The sequence below is a fragment of the Silurus aristotelis genome (genome assembly GCF_946808225.1).
Source record: "Silurus aristotelis genome assembly, chromosome: 18".
In the NCBI taxonomy this organism is placed as follows: domain Eukaryota; kingdom Metazoa; phylum Chordata; class Actinopteri; order Siluriformes; family Siluridae; genus Silurus; species Silurus aristotelis.
The window spans coordinates 3,485,860-3,503,816 of NC_139591.1; the positions used below are offsets into that span (position 1 = coordinate 3,485,860).

Sequence of the window (17,957 nt, forward strand, 5' to 3'; positions counted from 1 at the left end):
AAAGCGCATACATTTTTATTATTTTTTTTATTAATAAAAATATTTGTTGTTATTGCACTTTTATTTGTAAAGGTGTTCCTTCAATTAAAAACAACCAGTTGAGATTTATATCCCCGTGTACTTTTTGAACCACACCAGAAATTTTACTCGGAGTAAATTATAAATCCCCCCCCCCCCAACATCAGTACTCTACTACAAATTCCCTAAAATGTACTTTTTTATTTTATTTTTTATAATAAATAAAAAACAATAAGCTATAAATTTGGAGTGATGGCTACGTAATCGTTACACGCTTGGCCATATTTTACTGACCAGACACACCACAGCCCTGCCTTTTTTGTCTTCTTTTAACTCACAAGACAAAGGTTCACAAATTTGCAGGTCAAAGTTCACCTACATTTAGTGAACTTTTATGTCTCTTTTATTCCCGTATCTTTTGCTTTAAGTTAACTGGCTTTTCCGATGAGTGAGTTTTATTGGCTGCTTTAGCTAAATACCAGTGAAAGAATGCTTTACAGCATCATCTCGAACCTTTTTTTTTTTTTTAAGCACCACGGACCAGTTTCACGCAAGACAAGTTTTCCATGGTCTGAGGTCTGGTTTATTGAGCTCATGTGCCCCTACTCTGGATTCAGTCAGTATCTGACAGTTGTTCAGGAAACTTCCTGCATGATCAGATACACAAGAGACTCAGTTCCGTGAGTCCTATAGGTGTCCTGGCTGATCCACCTGAACAGTGGGATTTAGCAGATCCGAGGGACCCGTGTGTGGGATTCATGTGTCCACGGACTCATTTAATTCTAAAGACTCGGCGAGTGCCCTCTAGTGGAATTAGATGGCAAAAGCATGCAGAATCCCTACTCACTCAAGTGACTAAAGGAAGACTCGAATGATTCAGAAAGATTTAAATCCGTAAACAGATTCCGATTTCTCATCTCTACTCAAAACATTCTTGCCTAGGTCATGCCATGTATGAATATATTCTTCTTTTTTTTTTCTTTTTCTTAACGCCATGCCAGCTTCTATGGCTATGTTCATAGTGAAAGCTAGGTTTAGTAATAAAAACTAAATAAGATGTTTAAAATTCATTATTTCTAAAGACTAAATTTGGATTAACTTGTTTAAAAACCTTTTTGAAAGTATCAATAGAGTAAAAAAAGTTTCTCAAAGGGGAAAAAAGTTTTACAGTCCAGGAAAATAGGTTGGATTCTGACAGGATGGACATTTTGGGGAATTGTTAAATCTCTATTAAAAATCAAATGTAAATTATATTAAAATTGTGTAGAATTATATTAGGAAGAAGGGATGGGGATCTTAGATGGTCGCTATTACGATTATCTGTCGATTGAAGGCTTTATTAGGGACTTTGCTGCCCTCTGCTGGTGACTCTTCAAAATAAAACAAATAGCATTCTGACATTAAAAATCCTATGCACTGCTAACATTTTCAATTAGTACATTTTTGCCCACATTTGAGTGGAGACCTCGATCTTTCTCCAGCACTAACCCGTGTCTCTATCCAGGTGATCTGGTGCTGTTCTGGTGGGAGGTTGACAGCCTGCGGCTTTGGAAAGCCTTCATTATGTAACTTAGTGACACACAGGCTGAGGAGAAACGTGCTGATGTCCTCTGGCACCACAGCACGAACGTTCTTAAAGTTACTGAGATCTGCAACACAGCCAGAATAAAAAAAGAAAAAATACAAGGGCAAAACTTGTAGTCACACTGTATAGCGGTATGATCGAGAGTATAAAAGGAAAGTGAAGCATGACTTACCTGAGCTGAGAGGAGGAGAGGAGAGGGTACGTGTGATGGTGTTGAACAGAGACGGAGACAGACCAGCTCGCTCGGTGTCCACAGGATGGCTGGCTTTCTGAGCCTGCAGCAGATGAGATTCCACCACCGCCATGGGCAAGCTGCGGGCATCCGCTATTTGTCTCTGTGCACATAAAACGCAAAATTAAAAAACAAAACCAAACAAAAACAAAATGCTGTTTCATTTGTTCTTCATATTCTGCTCATTTTGTTCTGGCACGCTCCACATCTTTGCTCTTTTATTATTGTCAAAAATGTTTTTGTTCTACATAAATAAATTGTGCTTTGTCATGGATTTTGTAACACATCCCACAAAAGTTCAGGTCACGTCAGGTGTCATTACACCTACGCCAACTCATAGTGACTCAGCTGGTGTCCGTAGTGTAGTGTTTTTTTTTTTTGTGGCAGCATATAGAAGCAGATTGCTAGAACTTTCTTCAATGCAGTAAAGACCTCCACTTTAAGAATAAAAAAAAAAATCCAGTCTCTGTTCCCAGAAATAAATTCCCCTCATAGGAAAACTTTATTATAAAACATAAAACATAAGATGAGGGGTGACCCTGAATAATCGCAGAATCAATGCTTCAGTAGAAGGAGTCTGATACAACGACCAATCTCAAACTCGAATCTTTGCAGAGGTGCAACTAAACAAGGATCGTGCCATTTTGGTTATATGGGGGTGCTCAATGTCCGATTTCACTGGGAAATACTGTTTTTTCAAATACGAATAAAAATTTGAATGTGAAAAGAAAAAAGCTTTTATATTTTTAATGTGCGTGAAAATATTTTTTAAGTGCATGAATAAATGTTCAATTAATTAATACAAATGTTTATTAAATATTAAATAAATAATAATGATTTAATAAATACTTCATTCAAATATTTAACAATGTATGGGAGAGTAAAAGGTATTTTTTGTTGTAATTTCATTCTGTAAATCAATTTTTGTTTTGTTTTTCGGTGTTGCGCTGGAGCCGATTTAATTTCATTTGCTGACGCGTGAAACGCAAATCCTGGACTTTCTGCACTCATTTTCTTTTAGGTTTATTGATCCAAAATGTTTGGTTTTGTTAAATAGATTTTCTTTTACATCTTTGTGTGAGGTTTGTACATGTTTGTTATGAGGAATCTTATTACAAATGTTTATCTACATTGTCTTTAATTTTAGATTTAAAGAAATATAAAAAGGCATCGTCAGTTTTCACTAAAACTTGACATGCAGTTTTGGTTGCTTTATTAGAAAGTTGTTTCTGTGTGGAAACCCCCCCCCCCCCCCCCCGCAAACATACACGATTTGACTATCAGTCTACGGTAGGCAAGACTCAACAGTCAGGGAAATCCCTATAAAATAATAACTCAATTCAAACTGATAATTACCATGCTTCTGCCTTCAATCTGGAAAAGTCTGTAGGTTAATGCCACGCTGTCGGACAGAGCAAGCGTTAGGGCTTTTCCTGTCTTTGCACTGTGTGTCTGTTCCATACAGGAATAAGAAGAGCTGGAAGTGACAGCCTCCTATAAATACAAAAGAGAGAGCAGGGTTATATCAGCAATATTATAATATAATTATTACATATATATTAGTTGTGTAACGGTACACGTAATTGGCGGACTGCAAATTTGCTTAGTCTCTGCCTCGCAGTTTGAGTGCATTTTTTTTTATCATCATTAAACTTGAAAACATACACAACAATGCCAGAGGTATTTAAAATATATATATATATATATATATATATATATATATATATATTAATAAATAAATAAAAAGAAACAAGAGTTAGCGCAGTGTCACTGTGTCATGTCACACAATAAAGACATTTGTTAAAGTATACACACACACACACACACACACACACACGCGCACACGCGCACACGCGCACACGCGCACACGCGCACACGCGCACACACAATTGCATACACATCTGTATTTCCTAAATGGAGTCTAACAAACTATTTCATTAGAATTCTCCCTTTATTTAATTAAATTGGGCAAATTTAATTGATTACTAAATTCAATCAATATAATAAAAAAATGAATTGCATAAATTTTGTTTATTCTATTTAATTTGTATAAAATATGATAAATTATTATTTTATATATTATTTAAAGACGCAGGCATTTTATTTCAAATTGTTTTTAAAAAAGTAAGCTGTTCAAATGTTGAGATCAATTGCTAATAAAAATAAACTGCGTTAATAAAAAAACGACAAGCAGTTTTGCATTTTGCAAAAAAGGTACGTACCAAACCGTGAGTTTTGTGTACAACACTAATATATATATATATATATATATAAATTCATTTATTATTTTTCAAATCTTATAAATAAAGCTTGTAGTAATGTTTACCTGCAGGCCGTGTGTCTGGCAAAAGTCTGTGATGGTCTGTAGTAAAGGAGCCAACATGGCTGCTTTAGCCTCAGACACACCATCCACCAGCTTCAGCTTGGCTACTGAGCAGGGCCTGACACACACACACACACACACACACACACACACACACACACACACACACACACACACACACACACACACACACACACACACACACACACACACACACACACACACACACACACACACACACACACACACACACACACACACACCAATGAGGCAGCAGCACAGTATGAGGTGTTTTTAAAAAGTTTTGAAACTATGGTGTACCACGTCTGCAATTTAATTACGGTGCAACGAGTTTTTCGAGGTGTTTTTGAGAGGCATGAGCGGAAGAACATAACTGGAAGACGACGAGAGATCAGGAAGACCTTCGAAGGTCTCGACCGGAAATGAAGAAACCGTTCAGCAATTTGCGTATGATGATCGTTGTTCAACGATCCACATGATCTCGCTTCTGCGCTCACCCTACTCGCCAGATTTGGCTCCTGTAAACTTCGCCATCTTCCCGGAGATCGAGTCCGAATCGCAGAAGGTGATTGACATGCTTCGAAAAGCAGACTTCCAGGACACGTTCCAGAAGTGTGAGGAACACTGAGGCCGCTGTGCAAGGGGACCATTTTGAAGATGATAGAGTGCAAACGTGAAGTACTTTTTTTGTAAACAGAACTCGTCTCAGAACTGTTTTGATACCGCCTTTACAAACACTCCTCCAGATTGAGTCATGAACTCATGATCACTCGAAAACTTAATGTTCACATGCTGATGCGTCCCAATTACTTGGGCAGGGTTCGAATTTGGCGTCAAAAGAATGAATCGATGTAACCACCCTGTCTCGTGTCAACAGTTCCGACTGGTGGAGGTGTGGTGTAATAGTGTGGTGCACGTTTTCACTGCACACATTTGACCTCCTACAACTGTGTCTATTAAATCACTGCATGTATACCACAGCCAGAGTATAGCTTCTGAACGAGTTCTACTCGGCAACTTTTCTCTATACCTTAATTTGGCTAGGTCCAGGAGGATTTTATTGGTGGCCAGGATGGCAGGAGGGATGTCCTTCATGCTGGCCAGCTTCTGCCGCTCAGCTACCAGCTTGCTGTAGAGCTCAGCCTTTAATAGATCACAGCACACAGGGAGACAGAATGGTCTGAAATGATCCACATCCTCTATAATGTTAGTGTTATATAGGAAAAACATCTAAAGGTACTTAGCAAAAATCTGTGTTTTAAGGATATTAATCAGGACCCTGTGATCTATAAAACCACTAGAAATAAAAGTGACAGTGGTACAGATTAATACCTGTAGCTCCATTTCTCTGGCAGAAGGTTGAGGTGTAACTTTAGGTACAGGGAGCAAACCAGGAACTGACCTGAGTGGCAGCAGTAATATTTGGGAAAGTAACTCAATAATCAGTGTTAAAAAACATTGAACAGCTCAACATAGACAGAAATCTTAAAAAAAAAATTCAACATGCCTGTAATGAGGTGCTCCGTCATTCTTTACCACAGCACTGGAGCCAATCTGAGACCTGAAACTCGATCTCTGCAACAGACAGAGGAAGTAAAACATTCCCTATATTGTGTACAGGTTGTAAACCGACATTTGGGATTGAAGTGATGCATAATTAAATACATGGCACAGTTGGGATTGAGAGCCTATACAAGGGATTGCAAGATTCACCGATTCGCATTAGTGCATCGTTATAACAGATAACGATGTGATGCGTCGATCTAAAGAAGTGCTGCATCATTTCTAACATTTGTGTCGGTAAAAAAGGTTTATTTATATATAATTATTAGTAGATGTGCTATTAATGTATTACTGAGAAAGTGACCAATATTTGATATGAACAATGGGGGAAATAATTATTTGATCCCCTGTGAAATGAAAAGTCTAGAATTTTTATGGTAGGTTTATTTTAACAGAGAGAGACATATACATTATATATATATATATATACACACAGTTTAACACTAACCTGAGTGCTTGATGAAGCCTCTTCTTGAACACGAACCACAGCAGGTTTCAGATCTTGTTTTTTTCTTTGGACAAATATAAAGAACACAAAGTCATCTCTCATGTTGTGATGAGGGCACTTAAAATACATGAATTTAGAAAATAAAAAGACAAAACAAATCATATGCAGGTATACCGTTTCGAAAACTCATTCAACCAGCGTTACAAAGAAAGAGGGAAATCCTCAAATAAGAGCTGCAGGCTTTTTTAAAAGCACAAGAGCCTATGAATAAACTCAAACCAAGTTCCCACACACTACTTTTAACAATGCGTGTCAGTTTCAGGACTGAAACTTTGATGTCTCGATAAGCGGCATATGGTTGATCTCACTTTTGCCACATCCTTTAGATGTTATCGAAGTCGAGTTCAATAAGGTCCAAATAGAGGGAAAGTAAGTGAACGTGCCACAGAATGAGTGAATGCATAAGCTGCTTTGAGACAATGTGCGTTCCAGTTGTTGTTTTAACGATGTGCGATTCGACATTATCGACAGTATCTCGCAAAACCCAAACAAAACACACCTACAGAGTGCACGCATACATCACGTGGGAAAGCGCGTTTGAGAGTGCATTCTTTCGCTGCATGATAAAAATCTATTTAGTACGTTCACAAAATTCACGATGTGAGGGAGCAGAAAATGTGTACATTTATATCATATATCATTACTTTATATAGTAAATGCCACTTCTGATGCAGCTTCTGTTTCCTCTGCATTTCAAAGATGAATTTTGTTGAAAATGATTTCAACTGATTTCAAAATGTATTATTATTCTAACTGACTGATTAAATGTAAGAATTTTACGCAAAAGATGATGCACACATTATTTTTTTTTTTAGGAGTGAGCTGTCCACACTCACACACACTATATCGTCTAATTATCATTTTCAGACCTCGAGGAAAGAAGGGACGAAAGCCAGAGCATGACAGGAAAGAAGAAGAGTGTGTGGATGAGAAAGGGAAACGTGAATACTCAGGGTTTAGGGTCAGTGAGTGGGGGATTCAGGAAGGTAGATATTTACACTTACTTGGGCTCACCGACTCTTGCACACAAATCTCTGTTAGGTTGAAGAAGAAGGGTTCTGTGTTTCTCATTCTGGGCTTTGTTTAGCCATGTCCTGCCCTGTGACCATACCACATATCATATAATTATATATCTAGGGCTGAAATGATTCCTCGAGTAACTTGTGCAATTCGAATACAATAAAAAAATAAAAAATAAAAAAAAACATTCGAGGCAAATTATGTTTCGTTTAGTTAATTAGTCCATTTGACTACACACGGAGCACTGTGTTTCCCCACGGACCATTATTACTGACGCGCCACCTGCTAAATTCTGGAGCGCCCTGGACAGGTAACACAGAAAAAGCTGCAGAATGAAAAATATCGGAACGGCCCTGATTTAATAAATCGAATCAGATGATCTTCAAATTCTTCCTACACCGTACACTCTAAAACATTACTGTCATATTGTGTCGTGTGTTCACTTAAACTGCAGTCACCAGTACCTTGGGAGTGAGTTTGCAGAGCGTGCTGAACTTGTTATAACCGGACGCCTCCACTAGGTACTTCTCACTGATGAGCTCACGGCTAAGCGCCTTCCACCAGGTTTCAGACACACCCCTGCCCTTGCCGAACAGCGCATCCTTCCTATAGCAATCGGGAACTCTCTGAGCGGCCTGCAAGAATCGAATTGAGGTGTGCAATTTAGGAAATGACCCGTCAAATACATTGAACAAAATATTTTATCATGGAGGCATGTAACGTAGCCTCCAGCCATGACTGGGAACTTGTAGTTGTGAAATCTTACTGATCCACGCAGCATCAGTATGGGAGCCGTAATACCGAATTTCTCTCCCATCGCACTCACGGCTCCCATCAGCTGGAACGCTTGCACACCAAAGTCCTGCATATCCTGATCTGAAAAGTCCTGGCTTTGGCTTTTCATGGGCCTGAGGGGGAATCACAGAAACTTATTAGAGATTTTGCAGGAGAGCACTGACTAAATATGTTATAGGTGTTGATGCTAAAGAGTCAGAATTCAGAATACATGGAATACCAGAGCCAAATAATCAATCATTATTGAGTCTACACAAAGTTTCTAAAAAAATTTAAACTTTGGAGAATGATCAGCTCTTGTGCGCTAACGTCAGTTGTTAATCAAACAATCTTTTATAACTGCAAAATTACATTTATTGCATTTTTTATTTATTCTTCGGCACACTGACAATGGTACAATGCTAATCACAGTTTAATATTAATGCGCTTGTTCTGATTCATTTCTCATTTTATAGGAACATCTTACACCACTGTATCATCATGACGCCCCACAATTTTCCAAAAATGTGTGCAAAAAATATACATGGTTATGTTTCCTTTGAAATGATGGGACAAGGTCTCCAGCATCCGCAGCAGTAAAGCGGACCGCTACAAAACCCAGAGTCGCATCACACTAAAGGCCAAATAAAACTCATTACTTTGAAATTCAAATATCTAACTAGGAAATTTAAAATAAAAGAAAACGCCGCTTTGAACTTGGACTTTGAACTCCCTATTCAAAAAGTGTCCCCAGATTTCAACATACTAGATTGTCTGTGTAGGTAGAGAGAAAAAATAGACAAAATATGGCCCAGAGGTTCATTATAATGCGGGGTGGCTTGGTGGCAGCTGCCAAACATGATGGAATAGAAAACATTAAGCGCTAAAAAAAAGGGGAAGACAAGACCCTTTTAGGCGTCATACCGAATGGACTCTTCCACTCATACAAGGTAAGAAATGTAGCAGGAACATGAAGACATGCAAAAATGCCCAGCCACATGCTCCAGTTTAAGGGCCACATAAAGGTGCCAATTGGTGCTGCCGTGTCTCTTGTCCCCCACCAGGATGCCCAGGCTGGTAGAGAAGAAGGGGCAGGTAAAGTCACTAACGAGCTGAACGGCTGTTCTTGTAGGCACCATACTTTCCATCTACTACTATATCGAGGTGCTACCAGCCCCATCGACAATAAATAAAATACCCCTTAATATAGGGTTTTTAGAAATATTTACTAAAGATTCAACATTAGTTGGTTAAATCTACAAGATTGAACAATTGCACTATCATAAACTGATGATCACTAATATCACCTGGCAAATGTTTTGCTGAAAAATCACATGCTTTTGTGGAACTGATGTGGAGTTACGCCTTACATGATATACACTGAAATTCCGTTTTGCAAATTGATGCTGAACCTTTCAATATTTGAATGCACCATTTATGCATTTCATAGACAGAGATGCATCACACAGACTACCAGGTTATGAGTCTATCTTACTCAAATGATACGATTCATAAAGCTGTCAGTGAAATTTCAAATGATGCTGAGAAAGAACAGAGAAAAAACAACTGACAGGATGATTATCGGGTGGATAACGACAGAGTGGGGGAAAAAACAAGAAACAAAGAAATGGGATGATGATAAGAGAGTGGGTGATTGTTTAGAGAGAATATAAGGAAAGAAAAAAGCTTTTTAGAGATTACAGGCAATTGGATGATTATCGCAAAAGAAAACTGATCAGAGACAAGAAAGGGTATAGTGAGGATCACTGAATCATCAGACCTTTTTCTATTATGAACGAGTGCATTAATGTGATCGGTTTTTACTGTATGTCACATGCTGCTGACACGTACCCGGATTTGCAGTTGTCGCAACACTTGCTGGTGCCCATTATACCTGAGGTGACTTTTCTGAGTTGCTTATCCTCAAAATGGGATAAGATTAACCTGCAAACATTTGTCAAAAAGCAAAAAAAAAAGAAAAGAAAAACACAAGACACTGATTTCAATCATATACTTATAACACAATAGTGTGTAAGGAAATAAATAAAGGAGCATACTATTCCAGAAGTGTAAAATAAGACTTAAATGACTGTTAAATGTTTTTTTGTTTTGTTTTTTTAGTTTTTTATTTAGTAAAAATACAAAAGGCTGGGATTTTAAGCTAGTGCATTTGCATATGCAAAACACATAAGAAAATGTCCTGGCATGCACTCAACCTACTTCCTTCTGCACTTCGTGGAATTTAAATATTTCTCCATCTTGCCCATCATTTCCATTTTGTATCCCCTGAATCTGTCACAATTTGTCTTGTTGAGTAGAAACCTGAGCAAATGGTCAAGAAGGTCTTAGTCCTGAGATGCATTGTGATGAAATGAAAGTAAAACTAGCTATTGAAAGAAAAGGACTCCAGATTAATTAATTAACGTTAGAAAAGAATCACCTGTTGAGTGCCATGTCGTTGGGTGTCCAGAGGACATGGCAAGCACTGGGCAGGCCATCTCTACCTGCTCGCCCGATCTCCTGGTAGTAAGACTCCATCTCTTTTGGCGCTCCGTAATGAATTACCTTTCTAATATCGGGCTTGTTAATTCCCATTCCGAAAGCTACGGTAGCCACCACACACTAGGGGTAGAATGTGATCATTGAACAATTAATGACATTTAAGTTATTTATCAGTCTCAGAGAATTTGTTGGACGATATTTATACAGTGTACAATAAGAAGTCACTTTCATTAAACAAGGACCATATTTATAACCAGAATTTATACTGAAATTTACCGCAATTTTAAAATCATTTTTTTATTCGCCATTTCTTTCCATTTTTCAACTGCTGCATTACATTCTGTAGGGATTGTGTGATTTTTTGTTTTTTTTTACCAAACCGGTAAAATAGTGTGGCCAAAATTCCTACCTTACAAACAGAATATCTTTAAACCGACCTGTATCTCGTCTCTCATGAACTGATACTGTGTCTCTCTCCTCTGCTTGAGGCCGAGACCGGCGTGATACACTCCACAGCGGATGCCCAGCTTTAACAGAGCAGATGTCACTCTCTCTGATTCCTTCTTCGATGGACAGTACACAATGGCGGAACCCTCGAATTCATAATCAACCCTGAAATGAGATGTCCACGAACAAAACGTATCACTAGCAATCCTGTATATGAAATCGCCATTAACCAGATGGTTTACATTAAAAAATAATGGCACACCCTCTCTTTTTCACCAAGAAAGATTTAAGGTCTTGGATGATTTCGCCGGATTTGCGGTTGACATCTAGGTAGAGATTGGGCCGGTCGAATGAAGTGCAAGTCACGAGTGGGTTCTGCAAGTGGAGGCTCTTCACTATGTCATTCCGAATGGAGGGGCTTGCCGTAGCGGTGAGTGCTACAATGGGAACCTATGAGACCGTGGTATAGATGTATTAAAATTTAAAAATTAGTTAAAAAAAAAAAAGGGATTGGTTATGTAAAAGTATTTTACATCTACAAGTCTTCTTTTCAATTTGCCAAGATCTCGATAAGCACTTCGGAAATCGTGCCCCCACTGAGAAATACAATGGGCTTCGTCCACTGCGATCAGACAAATCCCTAAAAAAAAAGACATTCTATTATTTGAAGAGGAAATTGTGCCTTGCTGAAAAATAAATAAATAAATTAAGTAGTACAAAAAAACTTTATACCGATTGATTTATTCAGCTGTTCAAGCAGTTGTATGTTTCCTGAGCAGAATTCTGGTGTCATGTACACAACTCTGAATTGCCCCCTAGGGTTCGCACGTACAAATCAAAAACAATTATGAGTAAAGTCAAAACATTAAATTTTTTATGATCAGTCACAGCAAAAAAAAAAAAAACTCTGCCTACTTTTGTAAGCCAGAAAGTACATTATGGGTTTGGGCCGATCCAAGAAAACAAGCAGGGATGTTGGACATCCTGGAAAGCACATAAAAAATAACAATGTTAATAGGATATTGTTGTGTACAAAGATATATAGAGCTCATTATGTAAATTATAGGGAAGTATCGTGATGTATGAGATGTGCGGCAAATGTGTTCCTCCGGTATTTTACATTGCAAATGCTTGAGAGGACAATGTTCTAATTCATGCTTATTACATGTTAATTATAAACATTTATATTAAGTCAGTCAGTTGTTTCAGGATGTACAGAATGACCTGCAAATTCGATATGAACAAATCAAGCTGCTCGTACAAGCATGAAAATGTAACTACAGAGTCACGTACCGGAGCTGCAGCACCTGGTCCTCCATTAGTGCGATCAGAGGGGAAATGACAACGCTGATGTTCACACAGTAGACGGGAGGGAACTGGAAGCACAAGCTCTTTCCATAACCTGTACAATGAGTTATACATACCGATAGTTATGTTATATGTACATAAGCAGTTTAAAAAAAAAAAATTTTTAAACGCACTTAGCTTAAAGCATCACCACAGAGGTTTAGCATTTAAACTATTTTCAGAGCACTTTGTATCCTACTTTGCAGACTGCAATTACAGTGAAAAAAATTCACAAGATTTTACTTTCACCTCACCAACATTAAAAAAATATATATATTAGCGGCCAGTAGGGGTGTGACGGTGCACATATTCATACCAAACCGTTTCAGTACAGGGCTTTCGGTCCGCTGCACACGTGTACCGAATGCAATCCTTTATACGTGTGGAATGTAGTTAAAATCTGAGTTCCCTTACGAACGCATTAAGTGGCTGACCGCAGGTTTGTTTAGTCTCCGCCTTGCTTTTTAAGCGCGGTGTCACTGTGGCTACTTGCTCCATAGCAGATTTTGTTTGGCGCACGTGCGAAATCGATGCCACGTTTTTATGACGGTCTAGCGAAATGGACTTTTTTTCGTTTAAAAATAGAAAATCCTGACAATTCTGCATATCGAGGGAGTGAATGAATAAATGAAGGATGGAAGGAATTAATACATTTGTTAAATTATGCTAGAGTAAGGAGAACAGTTAAGATCATATCGTTAGAACATTTTATTAATTAATTAAATCTTTAGAATTATAAATGTTAAATGCAAAACACACACACACACACACACACACACACTTATATACACATCTTTATTACCCAAATTGTGTCTGAAAATTTTCAACTATTTAATAACATTTTTTCTTTTTTAATTTTGATTAATATGATAAAAAAGTGTATTGAATTCATTTGAATTATTCTATTTGATTTTGAATTTAAACCAAGCAGGCATTTTATTTAAAATTTTCTTTTTTCTTTAAAAATGTCAACTGTTGATGCTCACAAATGTTAATAATAATAAAAAACAACTTTAATAAAATAAACAAGCAAACAAAAACGACAAGCAAGTTTATGTTTTCTTCCCCTAACTGTACCAAACCGAACTGCGATTTAAAAACCGAGGTACGAACCGAACCGTGAATTTTGTGTACCGTTACACCCCTACGCCAGTGTCAATGTTCTAGTAGAGTTGCGGATCATTTCTAGGCCTAAAAATTACAAGTCAGTAGATAATATGAAATAAGCAAACGAGCTAAAGCAAAGAAATACTACCAATCACAGCTCTGCTTTTCTACAGTACATATTAAATCAAGGTATTTCAGATCTGGGAATAAACCTCACAGACTGCAACTCTAATCTTTTCTGCATTACACATTGCCACCTGGGATTTCTCTCTTCAGGCATTACATAATTTAAGACGACTGTGGACTGGAGAAGCTCGCACATAATGCGCATGGTTTGAAGAAACATGATTATATATGAGCTAGCAAAAGAACACAGAGAATAAGATGATCGAAAATCCGAGGCCATTCCTACAAACCGGGCTAAAATCCACTAAAATGCAAGAGAAGAAACGAAAACAAACCAAAAAAAAAAAAAAAAAAAAGATAGAACAAATAATCATCACCCTTCCCGGAAAAAGAAAAAAAAAGAAAAAACCTTACCAGTTGCCATGACAACAAGGTTATCCCTCCTCTGCTCAAGCACGGACTGAATCACTTTCCATTGTACCCTGCAGATGAGTGTCATTTGCTAAATTAGACTTCGCTGCTGCATGTGTTCTGTGGAGATCGCGGTGCTAAAATCGTGCATGCACTCGTACTTTATGCTTTTACATCAGCAAATACAATTAAAATGTATAAATTCCTCCGTCACCCTTTAAAAGTGTGACATCTGGGATATTTAATTGAATACAACTACATAATAAGACTGAAAATCAGGAGAGCTTAATATAAAAAAAAAAAATGAGTAGGTGCAGACATACGGTTTAAAATTGTGATGTCCAAAATACATTTTCAGGCATTTGATCTGCTCAGGCGTTGGCTCGGGGAGATGTGCATCTAAATGTGGACAAAAAAAAACAACAACAATTGACACAAATCGCAACGATGACAACTGAACACGATGTAATTCACACAAATGGTTCGTTTTTGAAAGCCATTTTTTGCAGCTAAAATAGTTATTCGACCTCAATTTGATCATAAGCACAATTGCGTATAAATATTTCTTGCATAATTTAATGCTGTAACAAAAACTTTTATGAGAAACAAACAAACAAACAAAAAAACAAAACAAAAAAAAAACACTAATTCATTCCTAAAGCTTGGACAGATTTTCCCTTCAGAAGTATACAGTTGGCCGAATCAACCGCTGTGTCGAGCAGGTAATTAGGTCTAAGTTATATAACCATATTAAAAGATCTGCTGTACCTTCACACATTCAAGACATATATTTGCATTCAAATTCTACATTTGAAATGGGAGAAAGAGAGAATTCATTCCTTATGATGGCAGCCTTGACATTAGTTCCAGCTGCAATACAATTACTATACTATATATACCAGGGGTGCCCAATACGATGATCGCAAAGTTAGTATGGGTCGACTGCACGCCATTCTGATTAAGGCTGGCTACCAGCAGCTACTGTCCTGACTGACCGAATAAGTTAGTGACCATAAATGTGTTGAACTTTATTGTTCCAAAAGGGTGCAGGAATGCGGTTATTCAAGGCACGCAAACATCTATTGTAAATATAACATTATGACCACCTGCCTAAGATCCCCCTTTCTCTGCCAAAACAGTCCTGACCCATCCAGCATTAGAGTACAGTACAAAAGCTCGTCTGTTGGATCGGACCACACGGGCCAGCCTTCGCTCAACTCGTGCACCAATGAGCCTCGGCTGCCAAGGACCCGGTCGCCGGTTCACCACTGTTCCTGGAGCACTTTTAATAAACCCTGACCACTGCAGACCAGTAACAGCCCACAAGAGCTGCGGTTTTGGAGATGCTCTGACTCAGACATCACAATTTGTCAAAATCGCTCTAAATCTGACACTCTGACCCATTTTTCCTGCTTCTAACATCAACTTTGAGGAGAAAATGTTCACTTGCTGGTTTATAAATAAAGCCACCCATTAACAGGTGCCCTGATAAAGAGATCATCATCTTCTTCCTCATAATCTTTTCTTCACTTTACCACTCATGTTTTGCTCATTATGTATAATATATAAATATATATTTAGCATTTTTAAAGTGGGTAGGTCATTTTGATTTAATAGCTCGCAAGCCCAAAAAAAGTGAGCACCCCTGATATAGACCAATACTATATAATTTCTATATTCTATATCTTTACATAGGGACTTGCTGAAAAAAATGCTTAAGTGAAGCATTTGTGATATATCTGTTTTGAAAGGAGTATCTGGTGTCACCTTACACAACATGGAAAGTTGTTCAGGATAGAGGACTATGTTGTTTGTTACTAATATAGGCTGCATTGTCTTAAATGCTTTAAGAGAAACACAGATTCATGAAAGTTCCATAAAATTTTATGTAACCAAATAAAAGTACAATGGGTTTCATTTTCCATGCAGAAATCTGCCAATTTTCTGTACTTTCAAATTCTGCCAGAGTTCCTGCAGACATAAACACCACAGATTTATTTTTTTTTAACATTCTGAATTAATTTCCATAAAAATGAATTCTGTTATTTTGGTTTGAACCAGTTAGCAACTGGCTACCACTGGGGGGAAAAAAATGGATATGATCTTGACTTCGCAAGAATCTGGTTTCCTCCACAGACTTCCATCCAGAGAAATTTCTGCAACATCACGCCATGTCAGGCTTTATTGGTGTTCCAAGAATACCACTGTGATTTCTTTTGCAGAAAATGACTTTAATTGAGAAAATGGTTTAGATATGCAAATAAAGGACCTGAACAAAAAAATGTACCAAATCCTTCCTCTTCATCCTCTTCAACAACCTCGTCTTCATCCTCGGCCGCGGCCTCGGCTTCGTTAGGCTGCTTTTCAATACTATCGTTCAGTTTCTCCATTTCTTCAGCACACTAAACAAAGAAACATAAAAAATAAACAGATGAAGAGATCCAGCTGAAGACATAACAAAAGCTAATTTTGTAACTTCTAAGCAGAACGCAGCTGGCAGATTTTGGTATTAATTGACTATCAAAGGGAATTTCATTTCTAGTTTTCAACACTTGTAATGTGCCTATCTGGAAGACCAGTATGCTGCTTCACAAAGATTTACGCAGGAGCAGATCCGCAGGCTGAAAATGTATCTTTACAGATAAAGCCATGCTTTAGAACACTTAAGTAAATCGATGATGTGCTGTCTGGCTGAACCAAAGAAATAAAAAGCGAATGATCTGCACCAAATTGAATTTCAGAGCATCATATTTTTTCCATTGCATCGTTTTGAATTGAATCGTATTGTAACGGGGGTGAATCGTATCGAATCAGTAGCTGCTTCATATGCATCTTCAATGTATCATTGACAATGCTTTTAGATGCAAATCACATCGGCCTCAGCTCACATCCCTGGTTAGTTGTGCCAATCACAGATTAATAATATTGCCTGAAGAGCAGAACCTGATGTCTTCAGCTGTTGTTGCCCATCCACATCAAGATCGGATATTTTCTGTATGCCAAGATGCATTTCTGGTTGTAACGAGCGATTATATGAGTTTCTATACACTTCCTAGCACTTTCAACACAATCTGGACAGTTTCCTCTGAACGCTCTCTGAACAACAATATTTCCACTCTGTTTTGGCCTTCCGTCCACACTGAGGCGCTGTTGTGGGTCAACGAAAACGTAGCTTTTTGGAAACGCTCTCCAAAACGGATAAATTGGAAAACGCCGTTTTTGCGTCGCAGTGTGGACTATAAAAATAAAGGTTTTCAAAAAAACTATGACGCATTTATAGCCGTTTCTGCGACGTTTTAAAGAAGCAGAAAGTAAGTAAACGCCAGTGATGGACAGTAACGAAGTAAATGCGATTCTTTACAGTACTTAAGTCGCTTTTTCGTGTATCTGTGCTTTACTGAAGTATTTCCATTTAGAGTAACTTTCACTTTAACGTCACTACATTTCAAAGTGAAATATTTTACTACATTTAACGAAATCAGTCGTTCCTTTTTATTTATGGGGATAAAAACTTAACTGTTCAAACACGCAGCGAGTCACCAATCAGGGTCGAGCGTGCGCTCGGATTTTCGTTTTGATTGGCGCTTGGTGGAATCTACTTATCACCAACATATAGTTTTAGCGTCAGTTCAACAGCAAGCAGAACATTTTGAGAGGAATAAACTCCTGACTCAAACTCGCCACAACACCCAACACCTGCCGCCTTATTCACGTGAATTTTTTTAAGTAGTTAAAAAGAAAGTTTGGGACTCAGGATAATTTTATTAAATATCAATCAGTGTTTGACTCATTAATGTCATTCTATTAATAGATCATTGTGCTGAGAGTCTTTTCACATAAACTGGGTTGATTAAACAAAAAGTCTTGTGACAAAAATTATTATATATTAACATAAAAGCCATATGATATGATATGATATATGACGACATGATATGATATAATATAACCACAATAAATCATAGTACTTTGGATA

General features: G+C 37.7%; 1 protein-coding gene across 1 annotated transcript in view; it reads right to left on the reverse strand.

Moving 5' to 3' along the window:
• wrn (WRN RecQ like helicase) overlaps positions 1–17,957 on the reverse strand; it is a 30,642-nt gene that overhangs the window by 5,591 nt on the left and 7,094 nt on the right. The window contains exons 10-32 of the mRNA XM_083568079.1: positions 16,272–16,386; positions 14,308–14,383; positions 13,988–14,055; positions 12,287–12,395; positions 11,909–11,977; positions 11,726–11,808; positions 11,527–11,633; positions 11,256–11,443; positions 10,984–11,158; positions 10,485–10,666; positions 10,265–10,366; positions 9,896–9,988; positions 8,037–8,178; positions 7,735–7,905; positions 7,255–7,349; positions 6,191–6,254; positions 5,687–5,754; positions 5,512–5,581; positions 5,210–5,322; positions 4,162–4,276; positions 3,192–3,329; positions 1,776–1,938; positions 1,507–1,667 (exon numbers count right to left, since the gene is read on the reverse strand). Coding sequence (XP_083424205.1) covers positions 1,507–1,667; positions 1,776–1,938; positions 3,192–3,329; positions 4,162–4,276; positions 5,210–5,322; positions 5,512–5,581; positions 5,687–5,754; positions 6,191–6,254; positions 7,255–7,349; positions 7,735–7,905; positions 8,037–8,178; positions 9,896–9,988; positions 10,265–10,366; positions 10,485–10,666; positions 10,984–11,158; positions 11,256–11,443; positions 11,527–11,633; positions 11,726–11,808; positions 11,909–11,977; positions 12,287–12,395; positions 13,988–14,055; positions 14,308–14,383; positions 16,272–16,386 — 2,667 coding nt within the window. The remainder of the gene's footprint in view (positions 1–1,506; positions 1,668–1,775; positions 1,939–3,191; positions 3,330–4,161; positions 4,277–5,209; positions 5,323–5,511; positions 5,582–5,686; positions 5,755–6,190; positions 6,255–7,254; positions 7,350–7,734; positions 7,906–8,036; positions 8,179–9,895; positions 9,989–10,264; positions 10,367–10,484; positions 10,667–10,983; positions 11,159–11,255; positions 11,444–11,526; positions 11,634–11,725; positions 11,809–11,908; positions 11,978–12,286; positions 12,396–13,987; positions 14,056–14,307; positions 14,384–16,271; positions 16,387–17,957) is intronic.